Raw genomic sequence first — 21,705 nt, 5'->3', positions numbered from 1 at the left:
TGGGCCCATCATGCTGGAAGGGGGTGCCCTCGGCTCATAGGTAGGGGAGGGCCCCCACAGCCAGGTGGCTATTGGGATGGGGCCCTTGCAATATTTACTGGCTGTGGCAGCAGCTACAGTGGCTGCAACATTGCCTCTTCCTTGTGTGGTCATCACCTGTTGGGATGGCCCACCAACCCCTCAGACAGGCAGACTGGCCCAGCAAGTCTTATTTCACTTAGCATAATGTTCTCCAGGTTCATCCATATTGTCACAAATGGCAGCATTTCCTTCTTTCTTATGGCTAAATAATACTCCATTGTATATACACTATATTTTCTTTATCCATTCATCCATCAGTGGACACTTAGATTGTTTCCATATCTTGGCTATTATTAAAAATTAAATAAAATCTTTACCAAAAAAATGCTACAATAAACATGGGAGTGCATATATCTCTTTGAGATCCTGATTTCATTTTCTATGGATATATACCCAAAAGTGGGATTGCTGGATCATTCAGTAGATCTATTTTTAATTTTTTTAAGAATCTCCATACTGTTTTCCATAATGGCTAAACCAACTTACATTCCCATTAACAGTGTGCAAGTGTTCCTTTTTATCCACACCCTTGCCAACACTTGTTATCTCTTGTCTTTTTTTTTAAAGATTTTTGTTAGAGTAAACTCTACACCAAACATGGGGCTCAAACTCATGACCCCAAGACAAAGAGTTGCATACTCCACCAACTAAGCCAGCCAAATACCTCATCTCTTGTCTTTTTAATAATAGCCTTCCTTACAAGTGTGATGTGATATTTTGTGGTTTTGGTTTACATTTCCTGGATTTTCATATACATGTTGGCCATTTGTAGGTCTTCTTTGGAAAAAATATTTATTCAAGTCCTTTGCCCATTTTTTGACAGGTTGTTTTTGTTTTGTTTTGTTTGCTACTGTTGTATTACTTCCTTATATATTTTGGATACTAGCTTCTTACCAGATATATGATTTGCAAATATTTTCTCACATTCTGTAGGTTACATTTTCATTTTGTTGATGGTTTGCTTTGCTGTACAGAGCTTTTTAGTTTGATGTAGTCCCACTTGCTTATTTTTACTTTTGTTTTCTGTGCTTTTGGTGTCATATCCAAAAAATCATTACCAAGACCAATATCAAAGAGATTTTCCCTGTGTTTTCTTCTAGGAGTTTTGTGGTTTCAGGTCTTATATTTAAGTCTTTACTCCATTTCAAGTTAGTTTCTGTGTATTGTGTATTGTGTAGTATATGGGTCTAATTTCACTCTTTCGTGTGTGGATATCCGGTTTTCCCAACACCATTTAGTGAGAAGACTATCATTTCCCCATTGTGTATTCTTGGTGCTCTTGTCAAAGATTAGTTGACCATGTATGTGCAGGTTTATTCCTGTGTTCTTTATTCTAGTCTGTTTGTCTATGCGTCATCTGCAAACAGAGATAATCTTGCTTCTTTTTTTACAGTTTGGATGTCTTTTCTTTTTCTTGCCTAATTGCTCTGCCTAGGACTACCAGTATTAGGTTAAATAAAGGAGTAAGAGTGGGCACCCTTGTTTTGTTTTCTGAACCTTGAGAAAAAGCTTTCAGCTTTTCACCATTGAAGATGATGTTAGCTGTGGGCTTGTTGGCTATGGCTTTTATTACGTTGAGGTACACTTGTAACCTTCATTTTGTTAATTTGGTGTATCACATTGATTGGTTTGTCAATGTTAAAACATCCTTGCATCCCTGGAATAGGTTCCATTTGATCATGATGCATGATCCTTTGCTGGTGCTGTTGAATTTGGTTTGCTGGTATTTTGTTGAGAATTTTACATCTATATTCATCAGGGATATTGGCCTACAATTTCATTTTATTGTGTGTCCTTATCTGGCTTTGGTATGAGGGTAATGCTAGCCTTATTAAATGAATTTGGATGTGTTCCCTCCTCTTTAATTTTCTGCAAAAGTTTGAGAAGGATTGGTATAAATTCTTAATTAAATGTTTTGTAGAATTCACTCATGTACCGTTTTAAGCCTTTTTGGGGGCAGGGGCTACACAACTGAAAACCAGCATTGGGTAACTGAGGCTTGGTCCTGGCACAGCACACACTCAAGGCTGGCGGTTTGGTTCGTAAGTGTGTCAGTTCCCTCCCGGAAAGGTACCTCCTATTTAAATAAAAATATTTAATTTGGGGGTTGGAGGGGGTGAGAAACCCATTTTGGCCTTCAGTGAGCTGATATATCTTTGAACTAGGCCTAGGCATCTACAGGAACGTCAGTGTAGGAAAGGGAAGACATTGGGGTAAAGATCACTGTACTAATGAAGGAGCTTGGGGAAACAGGAGTGCTTCAGGCTGTAGACTTCATGCTGAATAGTTTGCTTAACAGCTCCTGTTTCTACTGGCTGCTTCATCAGGATTGTGATCCCCCACTGCTGTGTGCACCCACCCCACCATCACTGTTCTAATGGTGGAACCTCCCTCACAACGTGAAGAAGCATGAAACATTCTCAGCACATCTAGTCCTATGGATCAGCCATAAGCATAGGGGTATGAGGAATGTCCATCAGAAAAAAACAGAATAGAAATTAGCTTCAAGGACCCCAGTGGTGTGACCACAGTCAGCTGACTGCACTGAAATAACAACACTATAACCCAAAAAGGTCTTAGCACCACCAATAGCCCAAGAGGGGATCAAAAGTCTGATGCAGCTTCTTTTACCACAGAAAAAATAGGCCAGTTTTTGGCAGGAGTTACAGCTTTTTTTTTTTTTTTTTTAATCAGGAACATAAAGTTCTTTACTTTGTGAAAGACAGCTGTTTTCCTCCGGCTGACAGAAAGAGTAAGCATTGTGAATTCACCCCATTGTTTCAAGAAATGCTCCCTGGCAGGCAGGCATCTGGATTTTGTTGGGGATTATCAGCCACAGCCATTGAGATTGAAACTTTCAATTTGCCACAACCAAGACATTATTTATACAGTAAAAATTCTGGACATCAGAGAAAGTTTCTAACACTTTATAAATATGTGTCATTTAAACATGTAACATATTTTAACACCAATTACACATTTTTACAATACATACAATTAAATGGCCCAAGCCTCATTCACATCACAAGGTTACTTTAAACTTTTTTTCTCTTCACTGCAAGTTTTGTCCAAACTCTAAGAATTTTTTTGTTTTTGTTTTTGTTCTAAGAAAAAGAGATACTACATCTTATCTCCTCAGCTGGGAGCTTAGGGAGTTCAAGGTAGAGAGGAAGAGGCCAGCCTGCAGGGTTGGCTGGAGCTGCACAGAAGATTTTTCTCTTTTTTTCATTTTTTATAAGCAGCTTTATTGAGAAATAATTTACAGACCATACAACCCATTTATTTTTTTATTGAGTGCCCAATTTACTTTGTTTATAAATACTTGTAATACTATCGAACACTACCAAAAAGTATACATGAACTGAAAATTGGAAAAAGTTACTAATGGCCATTAGTCTTAGACTTCTATGCTCCCACTGTTCTCACTATTTTTTAAAATTTTATTTTATTATGTTAAGTTAGTCACCATACATTACATCATGTAGTGTTCCATGATTCATTGTTTTTGTATAACACCCAGTGCTCTATGCAGTACGTGCCTTCCTTAATACCCATCACTGGGCTAATCCATCCCCCCACCCCCTCCCCCTAAAACCCTCAGATTGTTTCTCAGAGTCCAGAGTCTCTCATGGCTCGTCCCCACCTCCGATTCCCCCCCTTCATTTTTCCCTTCCTTCTCCTATTGTCCTCTATGCTATTCCTTATGTTCCCCAAATAAGTGAAACCATATAATTGACTTTCTCTGCTTGACTTATTTCACTTAGCATAATCTCCCCCAGGCCCATCCATGTTGATGTAAAAGTTGGGTATTCATCCGTGCTGATGGCTGAGCAATAGTCCATTGTATATATGGACCACATCTTCTTTATCCATTCATCTGTTGAAGGGCATCTCGGCTCTTTCCACAGTTTGGCTATTGCGGACATTGCTGCTATGAACATTGGGGTGCATGTGGCCCTTCTTTTCACTACATCTGTGTCTTTGGGGTAAATACCCAGGAGTGCAATTGCTGGGTCATAGGGTAGCTCTATTTTCAACTTTTTGAGGAACCTCCACACTGTTTTCCAGAGTGGCTGCACCAGCTTGCATTCCCACCAACAGCATACAATCCATTTAAAGTGTACAATTCAATTGTTTTTATTATAGTCACAGAGTTGTGCAACCACCACCAGAGTTAAATTTAGAATATTTTCATCACCTCAAAAAGAAATCCAATACGTTTTTGCTATCATCCCTGTGTCCTCACTCCCTCCAGCCTCTGGCAACCACAAATCTGCTGTCTCTGTGGATTTCCCTATTGTGGACATTCCATATACATGGAATTATAAAATATGTGTCCTTTTGTATCTGCCTTCTTTTACGTAGCGTAATATTTTCAAGATTCATCTATGTTATAGCAAGGGCCAGTAATTCATTCTTTTTTATCACTGAGTAATATTCCATTGTATGGGTAAACCACATTTTCTTTATCCATTACAGTTTGTAGACATTTGGGTTGTTTCCACCTTTTGGCTATTTTGAATAGTTCTGACATAAACATTCGTGTATAACTTGTTGTTTGAATACCTGTTTTCAGTTCTATGCGATGTATACGTAGGAGTGGAGTTACCTTTTGGAGGAACCACTATTGTCCATTTCTCCGTATCCTTGTCAACACTTGTAATTATCATACTTCTTTATTCTAGCACGTGTCAATTGGTATCTCATGGTGGTTTTGATTTGCATTTCCCTGATTACTAATGATGTCAAGCATCTTCTCATGTGCTTATTGATAATTTGTTTATCTAAGGAGAAATACCTATTTATGTCCTTTGACCATTAAAAGATTTTTTTTGTGAGTTGTCAAAGTTCTTTACATATTCTGGATGCTAGACTCTTATTTATATGATTTGCAAATATTTTCTCACTCTCTGCATTCTTTTCACTTTTTGAAGTCCAATTTATCTATTTTTCTTTGTTGCTTGTGCTTTTGGTGTCATATTTAAGACTCCATTGCCAAAACCTAAGTCATGAAGATTTACTGCTATGTTTTCTTCTAAGGTTTTTATAGTTTTAGCTCTTATATTTGGGTCTTTGATACGTTTTGGGTTGATATTTGAATATGGTGTGGGGTAGGTGTCCACCTTCATTCTATTGCATGTGGATATGCAATTGTCCACACATCAGCTGTTAAGATTATTTTTCCCCCATTCAATAGTCTTGGTATCCTTATTGATAAGTGGACCACAGATGTGTGGGTTTACTTCTGGACACTCAGTTCTATTCCAGAGATCTATATGTCTATCCTTGTGACAGTACCAACCTGTCTTGATTACCATTGCTTTGTATGAGTTTTAAAATCGGTTAGTGTGTTCCTCCTACTTTGTTCTTCTTTTTCAAGATTGTTCCACCTATTCACTTCCACACATTGGCTTTCACCATAATCGCTACCATTTGTACAAGGGCCCTTAGGCTTGAACTGTTCCACATTCTGTTGCAAGTGAATTCAGTTCCTCTGGGAAGAGATTAGGAGTATCTGTTTTCTGGGCTGCTTCTCCGCCTAGGCAAAATCTCAGAGCCACCGCTCTGGAGCTGAAGATGGGAACAATGGCAAGCTTCTCTCTGTATGACACCCCTGCTCTAGGAGTTAAATCATCAGTTTGGTTGGGGGGGGGGCGGGCATTGCAGTAGCCTGAGATTCCTTTCAGTTTGCCTCTCCAGGCATGGAACCACCACCATCCAATGAGTGGGGGCTGGATGGGAGAAGGGAGCCCCCACCTCTGAACTGCACTTACCTACCTGCACTTACTAAGTCTCAGCAACAGGTAGTGGGGAGCAGGATGAGGAACACTAAAGTCCTGCTCCTCCTGGGAAGAAAGCCCTCCAACTGGGAGTGGGGGGGAAGGGAACCCTGTTTTCTTGGCTGCACCAGTCTGAAGTGGAGTCTCCTCCTCGTTGAGCTGGGAGAGGGGAAGGAGGTAGCAGATCTCAGTTCAAAAAGTAGAGATTCTTACCAAAATTTTGTAGATTTTCTAGAATAGACATTTGACTTGGTGTTTGCCCTCAGGACCACTTCCAGAGACTTCAAGTTTTTAAAAATAATTTTCACCAGTTTCACTGGGGAGTCTGCAGACCTCCTCACATTGTGGTGCTGGAAGTTAATGGACCTTTCTTCTCTTAAAGCAGCTGAAATTAGGGTAAAGGACAGAGGGATTTGGGAGAGGCTGCAAAGCTGCTCATATCAATAAGCACTGCTTTGAATTTGCTTTTGGTTTTAAGTGGCCTTTTGTCAGCTGTAACAAATGAACTTTTAATGACAGCTAAGGCACCAATCAGGTGGCTTACTTCAGTCCTACTTTCTGCTGCTTTACTTCCAAGTGTCTATCTTCTAACCTAGACCATGCAGTCCCTGAATGTGTAGGACAGTGGGAGCTGTGCTACCAGATCCTGGGGAGTCTATCTTATCCCTTAACCTGGCCCCGTTTGTATTTTAAAAGGGCATTTTAAGTTTACCAGCCTCATGTTGGGCACCAAATTTGTAAAGCACAAGACCAAGACTGACAGATTTGGTGAGTTAAGCCACCCAAGCCCTTTTTAGATTCAGATAGTTTATTACTTACATCATCCGCAGAAGGAAGAGAAATCAAAGGTACCAGCTCCTTGTGGTCCTTGTCCCACACACCAAAATGGCTGAAACCAAAACGAAAGGGGCCGGAAGACTGCAGAGTGATTTGTGGAACACCCCATTGCTGAGGAGCCCCTGCTGTGCTGCAGCTAAGCATTTCTACTGAGAGGGGTGAGGCAGTGAGTGATCGTCATACCTCATCAGAACCAAGGAGGCAATGAGAAACGGCTTCGAAACAGCCTCCCAGGGGAGCTTGGGAGATGGGTGGCAGATGGCCTCAGACAAGTTCTTTACAGGCCTCCATCCTCTCATGTAACAGGAGGATCTCAATCCCCCCCAAATCAGGGAATACAACACTACAATCCAATCCAAAGACCCCACTGAAATATCGCAACTGTCCCAACAATTTCTTTTTCCTCTCTGGTCCAGAATCCAATATAGGAACACACATTGTACTTAGTTCTCATGTCTTAAACGTCTTTTTGTCCAGGGAAACTCCTTGGCCTGAACCTATTTTTCATGTCCTTGATAGTTAAACCACCCATCAACCTGTCTTAGCATCCACTGATGACCCTCACCTGAATCAACCACTACTATGATGATTACCCAAGGGTAATTTTCTAATTTCATCATTCCTTCTACATTTATTAGTTGACCCACCTATTCATTTTTATCAGTGTGGACTCACATTATTATATTATTCAAAGTATTATAATCCTTCACTCTATTTTGATGCACAAATTGTCCCAGATTTGGACAATGGGAGCCCCTTCAGGCTGGACCAATTTGCTTACTTAAATGGTTCAGAAAGATGGTCTGGGCATATATCATACTTTCTCTGCTCTAGCCCTGGAATGAGCCATTTCTTTCAGGGGTCGCTGTTTACCTTTAGTGAAGGACAGTATTTGAGAACCAAAATCTAGGTGATAGATGTGTTCATAGCTACTTCTAATCTCTGTTAGTGGACAGAGTGAAGAAATGTATATATATATATATGTATACGTACATATACATCACTATCTGTGCATATATTTTTTTTTCCTTTGAAAAAACTCCATATAAATACTTCTAATTTCAATCCAATCTCTTGAGGTTCATTTTACCCTTCCCTCTTTTCATGTTTGTTATTTTTCTGACACTGAGAAACCTAGCTCCCACTATCCTCATTATTTGCACAATCAAGTTACTTATTTGTTTAATGGACTGATGGTTTGCTACCTCCTCACCCTGAGGGTACCAGCACACCACAAATTCACTAGATTTTCCCCCACCAATACTTCTGTGCAGTAATTCCAGCCCTACTTCCTCAGCCGCCAGGCACTTTGACACCTCCATGTAACCACCTTTTCCCCCCAACTGCCTGCTTTATAGATTACAACTCAGATTATCAGGTTAGAAAAATAATTTCAAACTGCCATAACTCTATCAGTGTAAATAGTTCAGAAGGTGGTGGAGAGAGATGTTAAGGATGTCTATCCGATTTCTGATTTGTGCAAATGGTTGCTCAATTCACTGAGGTAAGAAACACTGGTAAGAAATATTCCCTAATATGGTTTAGACTGAAAACCACGAGTTCAGATTTATAAGTATTAAGAGAGCCAGTGGAAATGTGTAGAAGGCAGGTGGAAATGAAGATCTAGAGTTCACATAGAGGTCTGAATGGAGACACAGATTTGTCTGTCAACTCCATATAAGTAAGCAGCAATAGAGAAGCCTATGAATGAATTTGAGAAGGAACAGCTAGAGAACAGAAAAACCAGGAAACAGCAGAAGCCAAGAGAGGCAGATTTTAAAGAAGAGTGGCCAACTGTGTCAAGACTGAGAGGTTCATTAAGGGCATGAAAAGCATCTATTGACATTCACTATGTCCTGGAGGTCATTGGTGACATTGGCAGGAGTGGTATGAATGGAGTGATATGGACAGAGGTCAGAATGCAATGACTTGAATGAACAGAAAATGACAAAATGGAGAGAGAAGGCAAGTGTATATATTGTTCCCATCAGAGTCTTGGCTGTGATTGAAAATAGAGAATCTACTGACCAAAAGGGGTGCAGGGTTGCATAGGGAGTGCAATATTTTGTGTAAAGTAAGCCCGATTAGTGCAGGTGGGAAATTAATGATACATCTTCTTTATATCACTGTTCCTTGTGATGCTGAACACTTTTAAAGACTGAACACTGAGCTAAAAGGAACCTCGGTGGTGATCCACTCTAACCTTATAAATGAAAAAAAATGAAGCCCAGAAAAAGAAAGGGACATGTGCTCAACATTGGCCTGTAAAAACATTCAAATCATTTTATTCCCCTTGGGTTTTCTTTTCATCACTCTTATTTCATCAATTAAGTACCATTCCTCCTAGTTCCTTATTTAATACGTCTAACTTTTTATTTTGTAATAATTATAGATTTACAGGAAGTTGCAAAAATAGTACAGTGAGTCCCATGTACCCTTTACCCAGTTTCCCCCCAGTGGCAAGATCTTATATTACTATAGTACAACTTCAAAACTGACATATTGACAATAGCACAATACTGCTAACTCGACTACAGACCTTATTCAGTTTCACTAGATTTCACATGCATTCATTTGTGGGTGTGTGTAGGTCTATGTAGTTTTAGCACAGATAATGTAATCAACACCATAATCAAGATACAGAACTGTTCCATCAGCACAAATGAACATCCTGTGTTATCCCTTCATAGTCACACATATCCCATACCCCCTCCAGTCCCTATCCCTGGCAATCATTAATCTATTCTTCATTTCTAGAATTTTGTCATTTCAAGAATGCAATCATATAGTATGTGACCTTTTGAGACTGGCCTTTTCATTCATCATAATACCCTTGAGGTCTACCCAAGTGGTGTGTATCAATAGTCATCTGTTTCTCTTCATTGCAGAGTAGTATTCTATGGTACGGATGTTTGGTTTAATCACTCACTCAATTGCAGAACATCTGGGTTATTTCCAGTTTTTAGCTCTTACAAATAAGCTGCTAAGAACATCTGTGTACCAATTTTTGTGCCATCATCGCTTCTCATTTCTCCGGGATAAAAATCCAGGAGTGCAACTGCTGGGTTGTATGATACATGGATGTTTAACTTTATTAGAAATTCCCAAACTCTTTTCTAGAGTAGCTGTACCATTTAACATTCCTAGAAGTGAGAAAATAAGAGAGCCAGTTTGTATGCTCAACAGCATCTGGTATTTTCATTATTTTTTCTTTAGCCATTCTGGTAAGTATGTAATCATAATTCAGTGTGGTTTTCATTTGCATTCCCTGATGACTACCGAAGTTCAACATCTTTTCATGTGCCATCCATATATCCTCTTTAGTGAAATGTCTATTCATGTCTTTTGCTCATTTTCAATTGGATGGTTTTTTTTATTGTTGACTTTATCTAGTCTAGATTGATCAGACATACGGTTTGCAAATAATTTCTCTCAATGATTTCCTCCTCTTAAATTTTTTACAGAGCAAAAGTTTTTCATTTTGATGAAGTCCAGTATATTGTTTTCCTTTTAGGACTGTGCTTTTGTAGTGAAGGCCAAGAGCTTGTTGCCTAGCCCAAGGTCCTGATGATTTTTCTATGATTTTTTTTCCTAAAAGTTTTATAGTTTTACATCTTACACCTAAGTCCATGATATATTTTGAGTTAATTTCTGTCTAAGGTGTGCAGTTTAGGTCAAAGTTCATTTTTTTGCCTATGGGTATCAATTGCTCCAGCATAATTTGTTGAAAAGACTGTCTATCCTACTCCACTGAAATGCTTTTACCCTTTGTCAAAATCAGTTGGGCATAAACCACACTGTCTTGATTACTGTAGCTTTATAGCAAGTCTTGAAGTCAGGTAATGTGAGTCCTCCAACTTCTTCAAAATTGATTTAGCTTAATTAATTTTATACCTGGATATTTTCATTTTTCCTATAGGGAAAAAAAAGAATAGAGAAGAACTGTGCCTGTGGGAAATTAAGGAAAATACAGCATTTACACTCCCTATGCCCTACGGTAGTGGTTTTTAAACTATAGTATGCCTTAGAATCAGCTGGGGGTTCATGAAGATTTCTCGGTTCCACCCCCAGAGATAAAGTTTGACCTCCAAGTGATTCTCATGCAGGTGGACTACAGGTGCATTTCACATTGCAATATGAAAAACAATAATCTAGGGAGAAATAAGAAGAAAAAACAAAAACAAAACCCAACCCTTTGTCACTATTGTTGGGATTGTTTTCTTTCTTCCCACCTCCTCCAATGCCCACTTTAATTTCCAGTATGCAATAGGCTTGACTCTTTTCTAAAGACGCACTTACCTTTTGTGGTTATACACGGAAAGAATAATGCAACAGAACTTGTTAAAACATGATTTTTGTTACATCCTAGGTCCTTAATGTTTCTGGAAAAACATATTTATATTATAATGGAAGTTCTGAGGTAAATAGGATCTGCTCAATAGGAACTTGCTTCAGAGTCAAATATGCTAGAACTCATCTATATGGTTAGAAAGGGCACCCACACAGATTCAACCTTTGATAGGTATCTTAGAATACCTAATATTTTAGAGATCAAGAAGGAAGACGTAAGACATATGCCTCTCAATGAGGGCTAAGAGTAGAGGCGGGGTGCTAATAAGTCACCTTCACTTCCTTCCACTAACTCTAGTATACTCATGTACCTGTCCAACATAAACCTCGTAACTATAAAATTGAAACAGGAAATACTCTTCTTCCTTTAGCTTATTCTAGGGAGTGTCTAAAATTGAAAATAAGGACTTCAAAGTTAAACAAGGGAGAAGTAAGTATTTAAAATATGTTCCTAGGACATTTTATTACAAGATGTCCTTGCCAATGTACCTCCCATAGCCTTTAAAAAAACTTTGTCTACTTAAAGCATCTTCATATGCACTTTGTAGGCCAGTTACAGGTAAGAGTGTTCACTGATTCCTAATGAAACTTTCAGGAAGACATCTTGTGTTTATTGATTAAAACTCATCCACTGGGAGATAAAGAGAGCTGCTCCATTGTCTGACTACACACGAGGTGGGTGAATTTTCAGACCATGCTTAATATACAAATTGAAGAAAAAAAGTTTGTTTACCTCACTGTTCTCCGACTTTATTCTAGAGAAGAAAGTTCTTGCATAAGCTCTTCCTTTTCTTGTTGCAACTCCTGCAGATGCTGTTGGTTTTGCTCCAGTCTGTCCTCCAGCCACTGTAGGAGAGGCCCGCTGACTGCTGACATTTGACTGCACAGATTCTTGGTAAACACTTCAACAGGAAGAACACGGATGAGATAACACTCCACCACCAACGGCTCCCCAGTTGTGAGCACATAAAAGAAGCAGTTGGAGCAGGAGGTAGGACTAGCAGATGATTTTGTATCGCTAGCCAGGAGAAAGACAGAAGAGCTGAGCAAAGAAGACACCTATTTTGAGGCCATTCTGAATATCCCTAGATCCATAAGCCAGAGGGAAGCCTGGCTATGCAGAGAGAAGAAAGATAACCAGATCTTTACTCCCTTACACAAAAGGGCTAAGAACTATAGGTTTCTTTCCCCAGCCCTTAGGCCTTTGCACAGTGTAAATGACAAATGACCATAAACCCTAGAGAGCTAGAACTCTGCTTTCTGCAACTTAGTTTTCCACAAGTCCACTAGAAAAATTGCTCAAATGTTTTGCATATTTAAGAAATAAATACATTAATTCAACTCACCTGAAAGCTACTCTTTTAAAATGAGGAAAAAACAGAGAGATGAAGAGCAAGGGAGTTACCATCTTTCATATTCAGCTTGATGGTGAGACAAAGATTCTATAGCACTCATTTTTTTTAAGATTTTATTTACTTATTTGACGAACAGAGAGAAAGCACAAGCAGGGGAAGCGGGAGAGGAAGAAGCAGGCTCCCTGTGGAGCAGGGAGCCTGATGTGGGGCTCGATCCCAGAACCCTGAGATCATGATCTGAGCCAAAGGCAGACGCTTAACCAACTGAGCCACCCAGGTGCCCTTATAGTACTCATTCTAAAACAAACTCTGCCTAATGGAAATACCTTTTTCTCCTTCATAATACATGACTTATTGAGGGACGCCTGGGTGGCTGGGTGGCTCAGTCGGTTAAACATCTGCCTTTGGTTCAGGGCATGATTCCTGGCATTGAGCCCTGTGTCAGGCTCCCTGCTTAGCAGGGAGTCTGCTTCTCCCTCTCCCTCTGCCCCTCCACCCTGCTCGTGCTGTCTCTCTCTCAAATAAATAAAATCTTTAAAAATATATATGACTTATTGAAAATGACCACTGTAATATCTTCCAAGATGTATGTATATGACATACCTGTGTACATGTGTGCATTTGTATGTATACTTTTGAATAAAAACTGTATGATTTTGGATGTTACTTTTTTACCACATAACAATGACATCTTTCTGTGTCAGGAAAGATCTGGCTTTCTTTCTTAAGGGCTGCACAATATTCATCAGAATGGATGTACCAATTTAAAGATGTATTTATTTATGTGAGAGAGAGAGAGAGAAAGAGCACAAGCAGGGCAGGGGCAGATGGGGAGGGAGAAGGAGAGAGAGCCTCAAGCAGACTCCACACTGAGCATGGAGCCCGATGAGGGGCTCCATCTCACAACCCTGAGATCGTGACCTGAACTGAAACCAAGAGTTTCAACTGCACCACTCAGGCGCCCCATGGATGTACCAATTTAATGAGTCTTCTACTGATGGACACTTCAGTGGCATCCATTTTTTTGCTATTACAAAGACTGTGGTTAATATCCCTTTAAATTTATTTTTGCATACTTGTCCTACAAATTTTTGAAGGATACATTTCTAGAGGTGGAACTGTTAGATTCAAGTACATGTTTATTTTAAAACTGATTAGCCAGAGGTGCCTGGGTGGCTCAGTCGTTAAGCGTCTGCCTTTGGCTCAGGTCATGATCCCAGGGTCCTGGGATCGAGCCCCGCGGGGCTCCCTGCTCGGCCAGGAGCCTGCTTCTCCCTCTCCCACTCCCCCTGCTTGTGTTCCCTCTCTAGCTGTGTCTCTCTCTCTGTCAAATAAATAAAATAAAATCTTTAAAAATAAATAAATAAAACTGATTAGCCAGTATTTTCCAGATTGCACCAAATTATACCTCCAGGAACAGTATATGGGAGCGTTCACTTCCCCCACATCTTCACCTAAATACCTCTCAATTTAATCTTTGCCAAAAGAAAAGGTGAAAAACTGCCATCTTAATCCATACTTCTTCTAAAGATGTTTATGAACAATTTGATTTTTCTATAAAAGTCTTTCATTCTTTTTTTTTTTTTAAGATTTTATTTGAGAGAGAGAGAGCATGCATGAGCAGGGGGAGGGGCAGAGGGAGAGGGAGAAGCAGACTCCCCGCTGAGCAGGGAGCCCGATGCAGAGCTCGAGCCCAGGACCCTGGGATCATGACCTGAGCCGAAGGCAGACGCTTAACGACTGAGCCACCCAGGCATCCCAAGTCTTTCATTCTTTCTTAGTCAGCTTAATTAAGCCAAGTCTTCCCAGAGTTTGAAAAATATCCTCTTTATTTTCCTCCTGTATTTTTTTAACTTTTAAAATGAGCTATAAAGGGGGGGGGGGGGCGCGCCTGGGTGGTTCAGTCAGTTAGGTGTCTGTTTTCAGCTGAGGTCATAATCCCAGGGTCCTAGGATCAAGTCCCGCATCGGGATCCCTGCTCGGTGGGGAGCCTGCTTCTCCCTCTCCCTCTGCCCCTCCACCCTGTTCATGCTCTCTCTCTCTCAAATAAATGAATAAAACCTTAAAAAATAAAATAAAATGAGCTATAAAGGGCATAATTTATAGACAATAAAATGACCCCATTTAAAGTGTACAGTTCACTGAGTTTTGACAAACGTGTACCTGTGGTAATGATCTCTAGTGAAGAAACAGATCCTTTCCATAAGCCCAGAGGGCCCTCTGCAGTTCCCTTTACCCTTTGGCCCCAGCAGCTGCTGATCTACTTGCTGTCACCACAGATGACTTTTGCCTATTCTTGAATTTCATATAAATGGAACAATAAAGTATGTAGCATTTTGTGTAATCCTGCTTTCACTTGGCATAATGCTCTTGAGATTCATCCAGGTGGTTCATTTATCAGTAGTCCTTTTTGTTGTTGAACAGTACTCCATTGTATGGATGGATCACACTTTGTCCATTCACCCACTGACAGACACTGGGTTGTTTCCACCTTTTGGCTATTGTGAATAATGCTGCTATGAATATTCCTATGCAAGTTTTCATTTGAACACCTGTTTTCATCTCTTTGGGGTATATATACAACTGGTGGAACATTTGGTAACTGTAATTGCTAACTCTTTCCCAAAGTGGCTATCCCACATTTAATAGTCAAAGTTCAAATCTAGGGGCGCTTGGCTGGCTCAGTCAGAAGAGCCTGCAACTCTTGATCTCAGGGTCATGAGTTTGAGCCCCACATTGGGTGTAGAGATTACATAAATAAACAAACAAACAAACAAACTTAAACATTTTTTAAAAAGCTTAACTACATCTGGAATTTATTTTTTGTGTATGATGTTAGTTAGGAATCTATTTTCCCCCAAATGGAAATAGAAGAATAGAAGTCCATGAAAGTTAAGAATGTCTCTTTTGTTCAGCTGGCACACAGATACTTCCTGAATGAATAAACTATCAAACAAAGGAACTGTCCCAACACTGGTATATAATCCATCCTTTTTTATTGATTTGAAGTAATATCTTTCTTAAATATAAACTCTTATACACACATTGGGCCCATTTGTGGGCTCTATTCAGTTCTACTGATTTATTTGTTCATTTTTTAGTTAGTACCATACTATTTAAATTACTGTGGGGCACCTGGATGGCTCAGTCATTAGGCAACTGCCTTCGGCTCAGGTCATGGTCCTGGGGTCCTGGGATTGAGCCCCCCGTCAGGCTCCTTGCTTGGCGGGAAGCCTGCTTCTCCCTCTCCACTCCCCCCTGCTTGTGTTCCCTCTCTCGCTGTAAATAAATAAAATCTTTAAAATAAAATAAAATAAATCACTGTGGCTTTAGAATATGGCTACATGTCATATACTACCAACTTTTAATTCTTCGTCATATTTTACCTCCAGACAGAAATGATGGGAGAGATATACCAAGCTATCTCTTCTTTTCCTCTCAAAGTAATGGCCTATAACTTGAAAGCCTCCCTTTCTTCCTCACTGGTGACTCTGCCAGTCACTGGGAAAGACTACACAAAGTGGTCTGGGAATCAGGGTTATTCAAAGAGAAGGTATGGTAGGGTAGGTGTGTATGCTGGAGAAAAGTGATTTAGTATGTATATTGTATTGAGTTTTCTGCTCCTTGGCCTTGTATAGGAATTCCTTCTGTGTTTATTGACATGAAAAGATTTCTTCCTTCATACCCTCCCTTTTATCTGTCTGTCTATCCATCTCTTTCAACTCCCACCATACTAGGCTGGTAGTGCTGTGCTGGAACCAATTTAGATCAGCCCATGAAAGCCAACTACTGAAATTTCAGAAGTCTGTGAGCTGGTTGAGGCCACATTAGTTGTTTAAAATCAGCCATGGTGGAAACTGGCAAACACAAAAAATCAGGGCCCTTCCTCCTCCCTGAGAAAGTCGATCATAAAGTTCGTCCCAGTCTTTCCTCCAGCCTTACTCTAGGTAGCATATAGAGTAAAGGGTCTGCAGGGTTCAAAAGAAAAGTTGGGAGCAGGATTAATGAATGGCAAAGCTCTTGGAAAAGGAAATTCAAGGAGAACTTGAACCTATTACTTCAAGCACATAAACTAAATTTGTTTCTGTCAGCTGAGTATTTCAGAGATCACTGCCTATATTTTATTTTTTAAAGTCTTTTTTTTTAAGATTTTATTTATTTATTCAAGAGAGAGAGTGAGAGAGCACAAGCAGGGGGAGCAGCAGAGGGAGAGGGAAAGGCAGAAGCAGGCCTCCCACCGAGCAGGGAGCCTGACAGGGTCTCGATCCCAGGACCCTGAGACCATGACCTGAGCCAAAGGCAGATGCTTAATGACTGAGCCACCCAGGCACCCTCACTGCCTATATTCTAGAAAAAAGAAATCTTACCTGAGCCATTATGGATCTTGGTTACTGAGTCCAGATGTGTAAGGCTAAAGGGATAAAATAGTTCAGGTTAGTAGCAAAGCAGCAGTGAAGGGAAAACAAAATGGTCATAGACTATGTAACAAAATGATAAACTGCACCAGACCTTTGTGAATTGGATTAGATTGATATGTATAATTTAAATTCCATTATAGTTAAATTTTTCATGATTTGGAGGATGTAATTTTATTCAGAACTTCAAGATAATTCAAAGAGATAATTTGAAATTGCTGTCTCTCACTTCATATAGTACACATTTCTTGGGTAAGACCCAGTGCTTGGCAATAGGGCTGCTAAGATGTACTTGTTTTTGGTTTTGTTTTTAACATCCAAAAAGTACCATTGCCCTTGAAGGATCCAAAGTGCAGTAGGAGAGAAATGAATGTTAAATAGATTATTAACACACTTTCTCACAGAGAGGTGAAAGGAAAGGGGACTCAAGAAGAGGAGAAGAGGGACCAGGCCCTGAGAAGTAAAGAGGAGAGAGGAGAGAGGACTCTACCTGTGGATCCTCCTATATGCATCCTGCTCCTCTTGGCACAGAATCTTGGGCAGCTCAACTGCTGATTCAAGGCATACTTTCCCAATGGTTACATGAGGTACAATATGGATTGGAATTTCAATCCTCTCATACCTGCAAGACAATCAATTCAGGTCAGTTTTATGTTTGTTTGTTTCTAGCTTTATTTTGGTATAATTGACGAAAAGGAATTATAGATATCTAAGGTGTACAAATTTATGTTTTGATAATGATATTTTGAGTAAAATGATCACCACACTCAGGCCAATTAACATATCCATTACCTCACATAGTTACCATTCTTTTTTTTAACATTTTTTTTATTATGTTAATCCCCATACATTACATCATTAGTTTTAGATGAAGTGTTCCATGATTCATTGTTTGTGCATAACACCCAGTGCTCCATGCAAAATGTGCCCTCCTCAATACCTACCACCAAGCTAACCCATCCTCCCACCCCCCTCCCCTCTAGAACCCTCAGTTTGTTTTTCAGAGTCCATTGTCTCTCTTGGTTCGTCTACCTCTCATAGTTACCATTCTTTGTGTGTGTGTAAGAATACTTGAGATCTACCTTCTCAGAAAATTTCAAGTTTATAATACAGTAAACGGTAGTCACCACGTTGTGCATTAGATCTCCAGAGTTCATTCATCCTGAAACTTTGTACCCTTTGACCAACACTTCCTCATTTTCCCTTCCACCACTCCTGCCATGGCAACCACCATTCTACTCTCTGCTTCAATGAGTTTGACTATTTTTATTTATTTCAATTCATCCATTGACAGACCTTTAGGTTGTTTTTGTATCTTGACTATTGTGAATAATTCTGCAAAGAACACTGGAGTACAGATATCATTTTAAGATCCGTATTTCATTTTCTTTGGATATATATCAAGAATGGGTTAGTTTTTAATGCCGAGTTGTCATAATCAGAAGTCTTCTATAACCTTAATAGAAATTTTGGGATACAGTATACTCAAAGATTAGACATTCCTGTCATTCATTTAGTAGCTCAACTTCAAAGTTGACTGAATTCAAACTGAGCTCATCTGGGGAGCAAATTAGAAGCCCATTTGCAGAGTCAATATTCCCCACTCTCCTAGAAAATGTGAGGCCACTTTCATAAACTTAACGGAGGCCTTGGGAGTTCAAGGTCCTTATGTTCACTCCCCCAGACAAGGGAATAGCTAATTGATGCTGTTTTTAGTTGAGAAGTTGCCATTGGGGTTGAACACATTGATCACAAAGCCTGGGGAAGAGTAGCTGCAGATTTTTCAATGATTCCATCAGATTCATGATGTAGACGGGATTACTCATATAAATGCTCACTTGTTCTAACTCAGTGTTCACCAGTGGCCCTCAGTTCCCATTCTCTCCCCTGAGGGAAACTAGGTAAGAAATTCACAAATACTGGGGTGCCTGGGTGGCTCAGTCGGTTAAGTGTCTGACTCTTGGTTTTGGCTCAGGTCATAATCGAGCCCCACGTCGGGCTCTGTGCCTTGCACAGAGTCTGCTTCAGATTCTTTGCCCTCTTCCTCTCCCTCTTGCTCTCTCTTTCTCTCTCTCTCTCTCAAATAAATAAATAAAATCTTAAAAAAAAAAGATTCACTCTTGGGGTTGTACATTTTGTGGGTTTTCACAAATGTATAATAGCATGTATCCACCATTATAACATCATACAGGATAATTTCACTGCCCTAAAAAATCCTCTATCCTCCCTATTCAACCTCTCCCCTCCCTAACCCCTAGCAACCACTTATCTTTTTATTATATCCATAGTTTTTCCCTTCCTTGTATAGCATGTCTTATAGTTGGAATCATGTAGTATATAGCCTTTTCAGATTGGCTCAGTGTATTTTTTAAACTACTCAGGTGATTCCAATGTTCAGCCAAGTTTGGGAATGACTGGTCTAACTCATTTTTCTTTCTCCACACCTTCCAGTCTATTCAATTCAAACGTTCCTTAATTTTTGGTGACAAAACGTTCCTTAGAGTTGCAGAAACCTATTAACTTTTCTTTAGAAAGAAAAAAATAAGATCAGATACATGAGTTTTCTTTCTAACAATAAAAGAAAGCTGATAAGCAAAGTGCTTTCTGGCTAGATATGAAACCTCAAAGGGTTATTTAGTAAAATTAACAGTATCTGGCATTCATATAAAACTACTAGGCATAGGAAGAAGCAGAAAAATGTGACCCATACATAAGAAAAAAATAAATCAACCAAAATAGAGCAAGAAATATCAAAGATGAATTAGAAGAAAAGCTTCTTGAAATAACCATTATCATTATAAATATTCTGTGTGTGTACAGGAAGCTAGAGGAAAGATTGAAAATGGATAGGATTAACAGGAAATTAAATATTACAGAAGGAAAGATTAGTGAACTTGAAGACATAGCAATAGAAACTATATAAATCACAGATAGAAAAAAAAAAAAGACCAAAAAACAATGAACACAACATCAGTGAACTGTGAGACAACATCAAGTGGCCAAATATGTGTATAATTGGAATATCCAAAGAAAACGAGAGTGGAACAGAAAAAAAAAAACAAAAAACTTGTAGAAATAATAGCTGAGATTTTTGTAAATTTGATGAAAAATATAAATCCACATGTCTAAGCTCAATGAAACCCAAGTACAGAACACATGAAAACAATTACACCATGGCACACTATAATCAAATAGCTTAAAACTGTGAAAAAGATAAAATCTTAAGAGAAGTCAGAAAAAAAGTCATATTAAGTAAACAGAAACAAAGGTAAAGATGATAGCCGGTTTCTCATTGGATGGTAGAGAAATATCTTTATAGTTCTGAAAGAAAAAATGGCCACCCTAGAGTTTTTTTACCTATTGAAAATATTTTTTAAAGATAGAATTAAAGACTTTTTTCAGACATACGAAAGTTGAAAGAATATTTCACCAGAAGACTTACACTACCAGAAACATTAAAAGACATTTAAGAAGAAAGAAAATGATAACAGATGGAAACAGAAATGAAGAGTACTGGAAATGGTAACCTACTGAATGGGAGAAGATATCTGCACTTGACCTTAGCCAAAAGGCCGAGAAGCGATGGGAGAAGATATCTGCAAATGACATATCTGATAAAAGGTTAGTATCCAAAATATAGAAAGAACTTATAAAACTCAACACCCAAAACATGAATCATCCAATTAAAAAATGGGCAGCCAATTAAAAAATGAGCAGAAGACATGAATAGACATTTTCCAAAGAAGACATCCAGATGGCCAACAGACACATGAAAAGATACTCAACATCACTGATCCTCAGGGAAATGCAAATCAAACCTACAATATCAGCTCACATCTGCCAGAACTGCTAAAATCAAAAATACAAGAAACAACAGGTGCTGGTGAGGATGCAGAGGAAAAGGAATCCTCTTATACTGTTGGTGGGAATGCAAACTGGTGCAGCCACTATGGAAATCAGTATGGAGGTTCCTCAAAAAGTTAAAAATAGAACTATCCTATAATCCTACAATTGCACTATTAAGTATTTACCTAAAGAATACAAACATACTAATTCAAAGGGAATCATGTACCCTGATGTTTATAGCAGCATTATCAACAACAGCCAAAGTATGGAAATAGCCCAAGTGTCCACTGACAGATGAATGGATGAAGAAGATGTGGTATGTATACACAATGGAATACTACTCAGCCATCAAAAAGAAAGAAATCCTGCCATTTGCAATGACATGAATGGATCTAGAGAGTATAATGCTAAGTGAAATAAGTCAGTCAGAGAAAGACAAATACCATGTGATTTCACTTGTGTGGTATTTAAGAAACAAAACAAATGAACAAAGGGGGGAAAAAAGAGAGGAAGCAAACCAAGAAACAGACTCTTAACTATAGAGAATGTACTGATGGCCCCCTTAGGGGAGGTGGGTGGGGGAATGGGCGAATAGGTGATGGAGATGAAGGAGTGCACTTGCAATGAGCACCGGGTGTTGTACGGAAGTGTTGAATCACTATACTGTATACAATCTAATACTACACTATATGTTAACTAACTGGAGTGAAAATAAAAACTTAAACTTAGAAAAAATAATAAAATATGGAAAAATCATCTCAGTGAAAATACACGCAAAAAAAAGAATAAAGAAAAAAGAAATAGTGAGCTTCCTTGCCTTTGATCCTGATCTTGCTGTGATTGCAACTCCTGCTTTCTTACTGTTCCCATGTTCCTGATATACTTTTGCCCATCCCTTTATTTTTAGCCTTTTTTAATCTTCGTGTTTTGTTTGACTCTTGCATAGAACATAGAGTTGGGTTTGTCTTTGCTATCTAATTTTAAAATAGTTTTCTTTAATAGGTAAATTCATCTAACTGTAACATAAATAAAAGTCCTGGG

The 21,705-nt window shown here is 39.1% G+C and overlaps 1 protein-coding gene and 1 long non-coding RNA gene across 5 annotated transcripts in view; one reads left to right on the top strand and one right to left on the bottom strand.

Moving 5' to 3' along the window:
• LOC135361979 (uncharacterized) overlaps positions 1 to 11,997 on the top strand; it is a 69,412-nt gene extending 57,415 nt beyond the window's left edge. The window contains exon 3 of one of the 2 annotated variants that reach the window (XR_010406290.1): positions 11,859 to 11,997. This is a non-coding gene — a long non-coding RNA (uncharacterized LOC135361979). The remainder of the gene's footprint in view (positions 1 to 11,858) is intronic. The other variant, XR_010406289.1, reaches the window with a different exon arrangement.
• BRCC3 (BRCA1/BRCA2-containing complex subunit 3) overlaps positions 8,956 to 21,705 on the bottom strand; it is a 58,361-nt gene continuing 45,611 nt past the window's right edge. For all 3 annotated transcript variants that reach the window (XM_045884697.3, XM_045884715.3, XM_064574787.1), the window contains 4 exons: positions 17,309 to 17,440; positions 16,771 to 16,814; positions 11,782 to 11,950; positions 8,956 to 10,611 (listed from right to left, as the gene is read on the bottom strand). In XM_045884697.3, coding sequence (XP_045740653.1) covers positions 11,799 to 11,950; positions 16,771 to 16,814; positions 17,309 to 17,440 — 328 coding nt within the window. In that variant the 3' untranslated portion in view covers positions 8,956 to 10,611; positions 11,782 to 11,798. The remainder of the gene's footprint in view (positions 10,612 to 11,781; positions 11,951 to 16,770; positions 16,815 to 17,308; positions 17,441 to 21,705) is intronic.

The sequence above is a fragment of the Mirounga angustirostris genome, unplaced genomic scaffold (genome assembly GCF_029215605.1).
Source record: "Mirounga angustirostris isolate CCGP_5_RB_7025 unplaced genomic scaffold, mMirAng1.0.hap1 SCAF_11, whole genome shotgun sequence".
Taxonomy (NCBI): Eukaryota; Metazoa; Chordata; class Mammalia; order Carnivora; family Phocidae; genus Mirounga; species Mirounga angustirostris.
The sequence above is the reverse complement of the archived record's forward strand: the minus strand, read 5'-3'. Positions and strand labels throughout refer to the sequence as shown.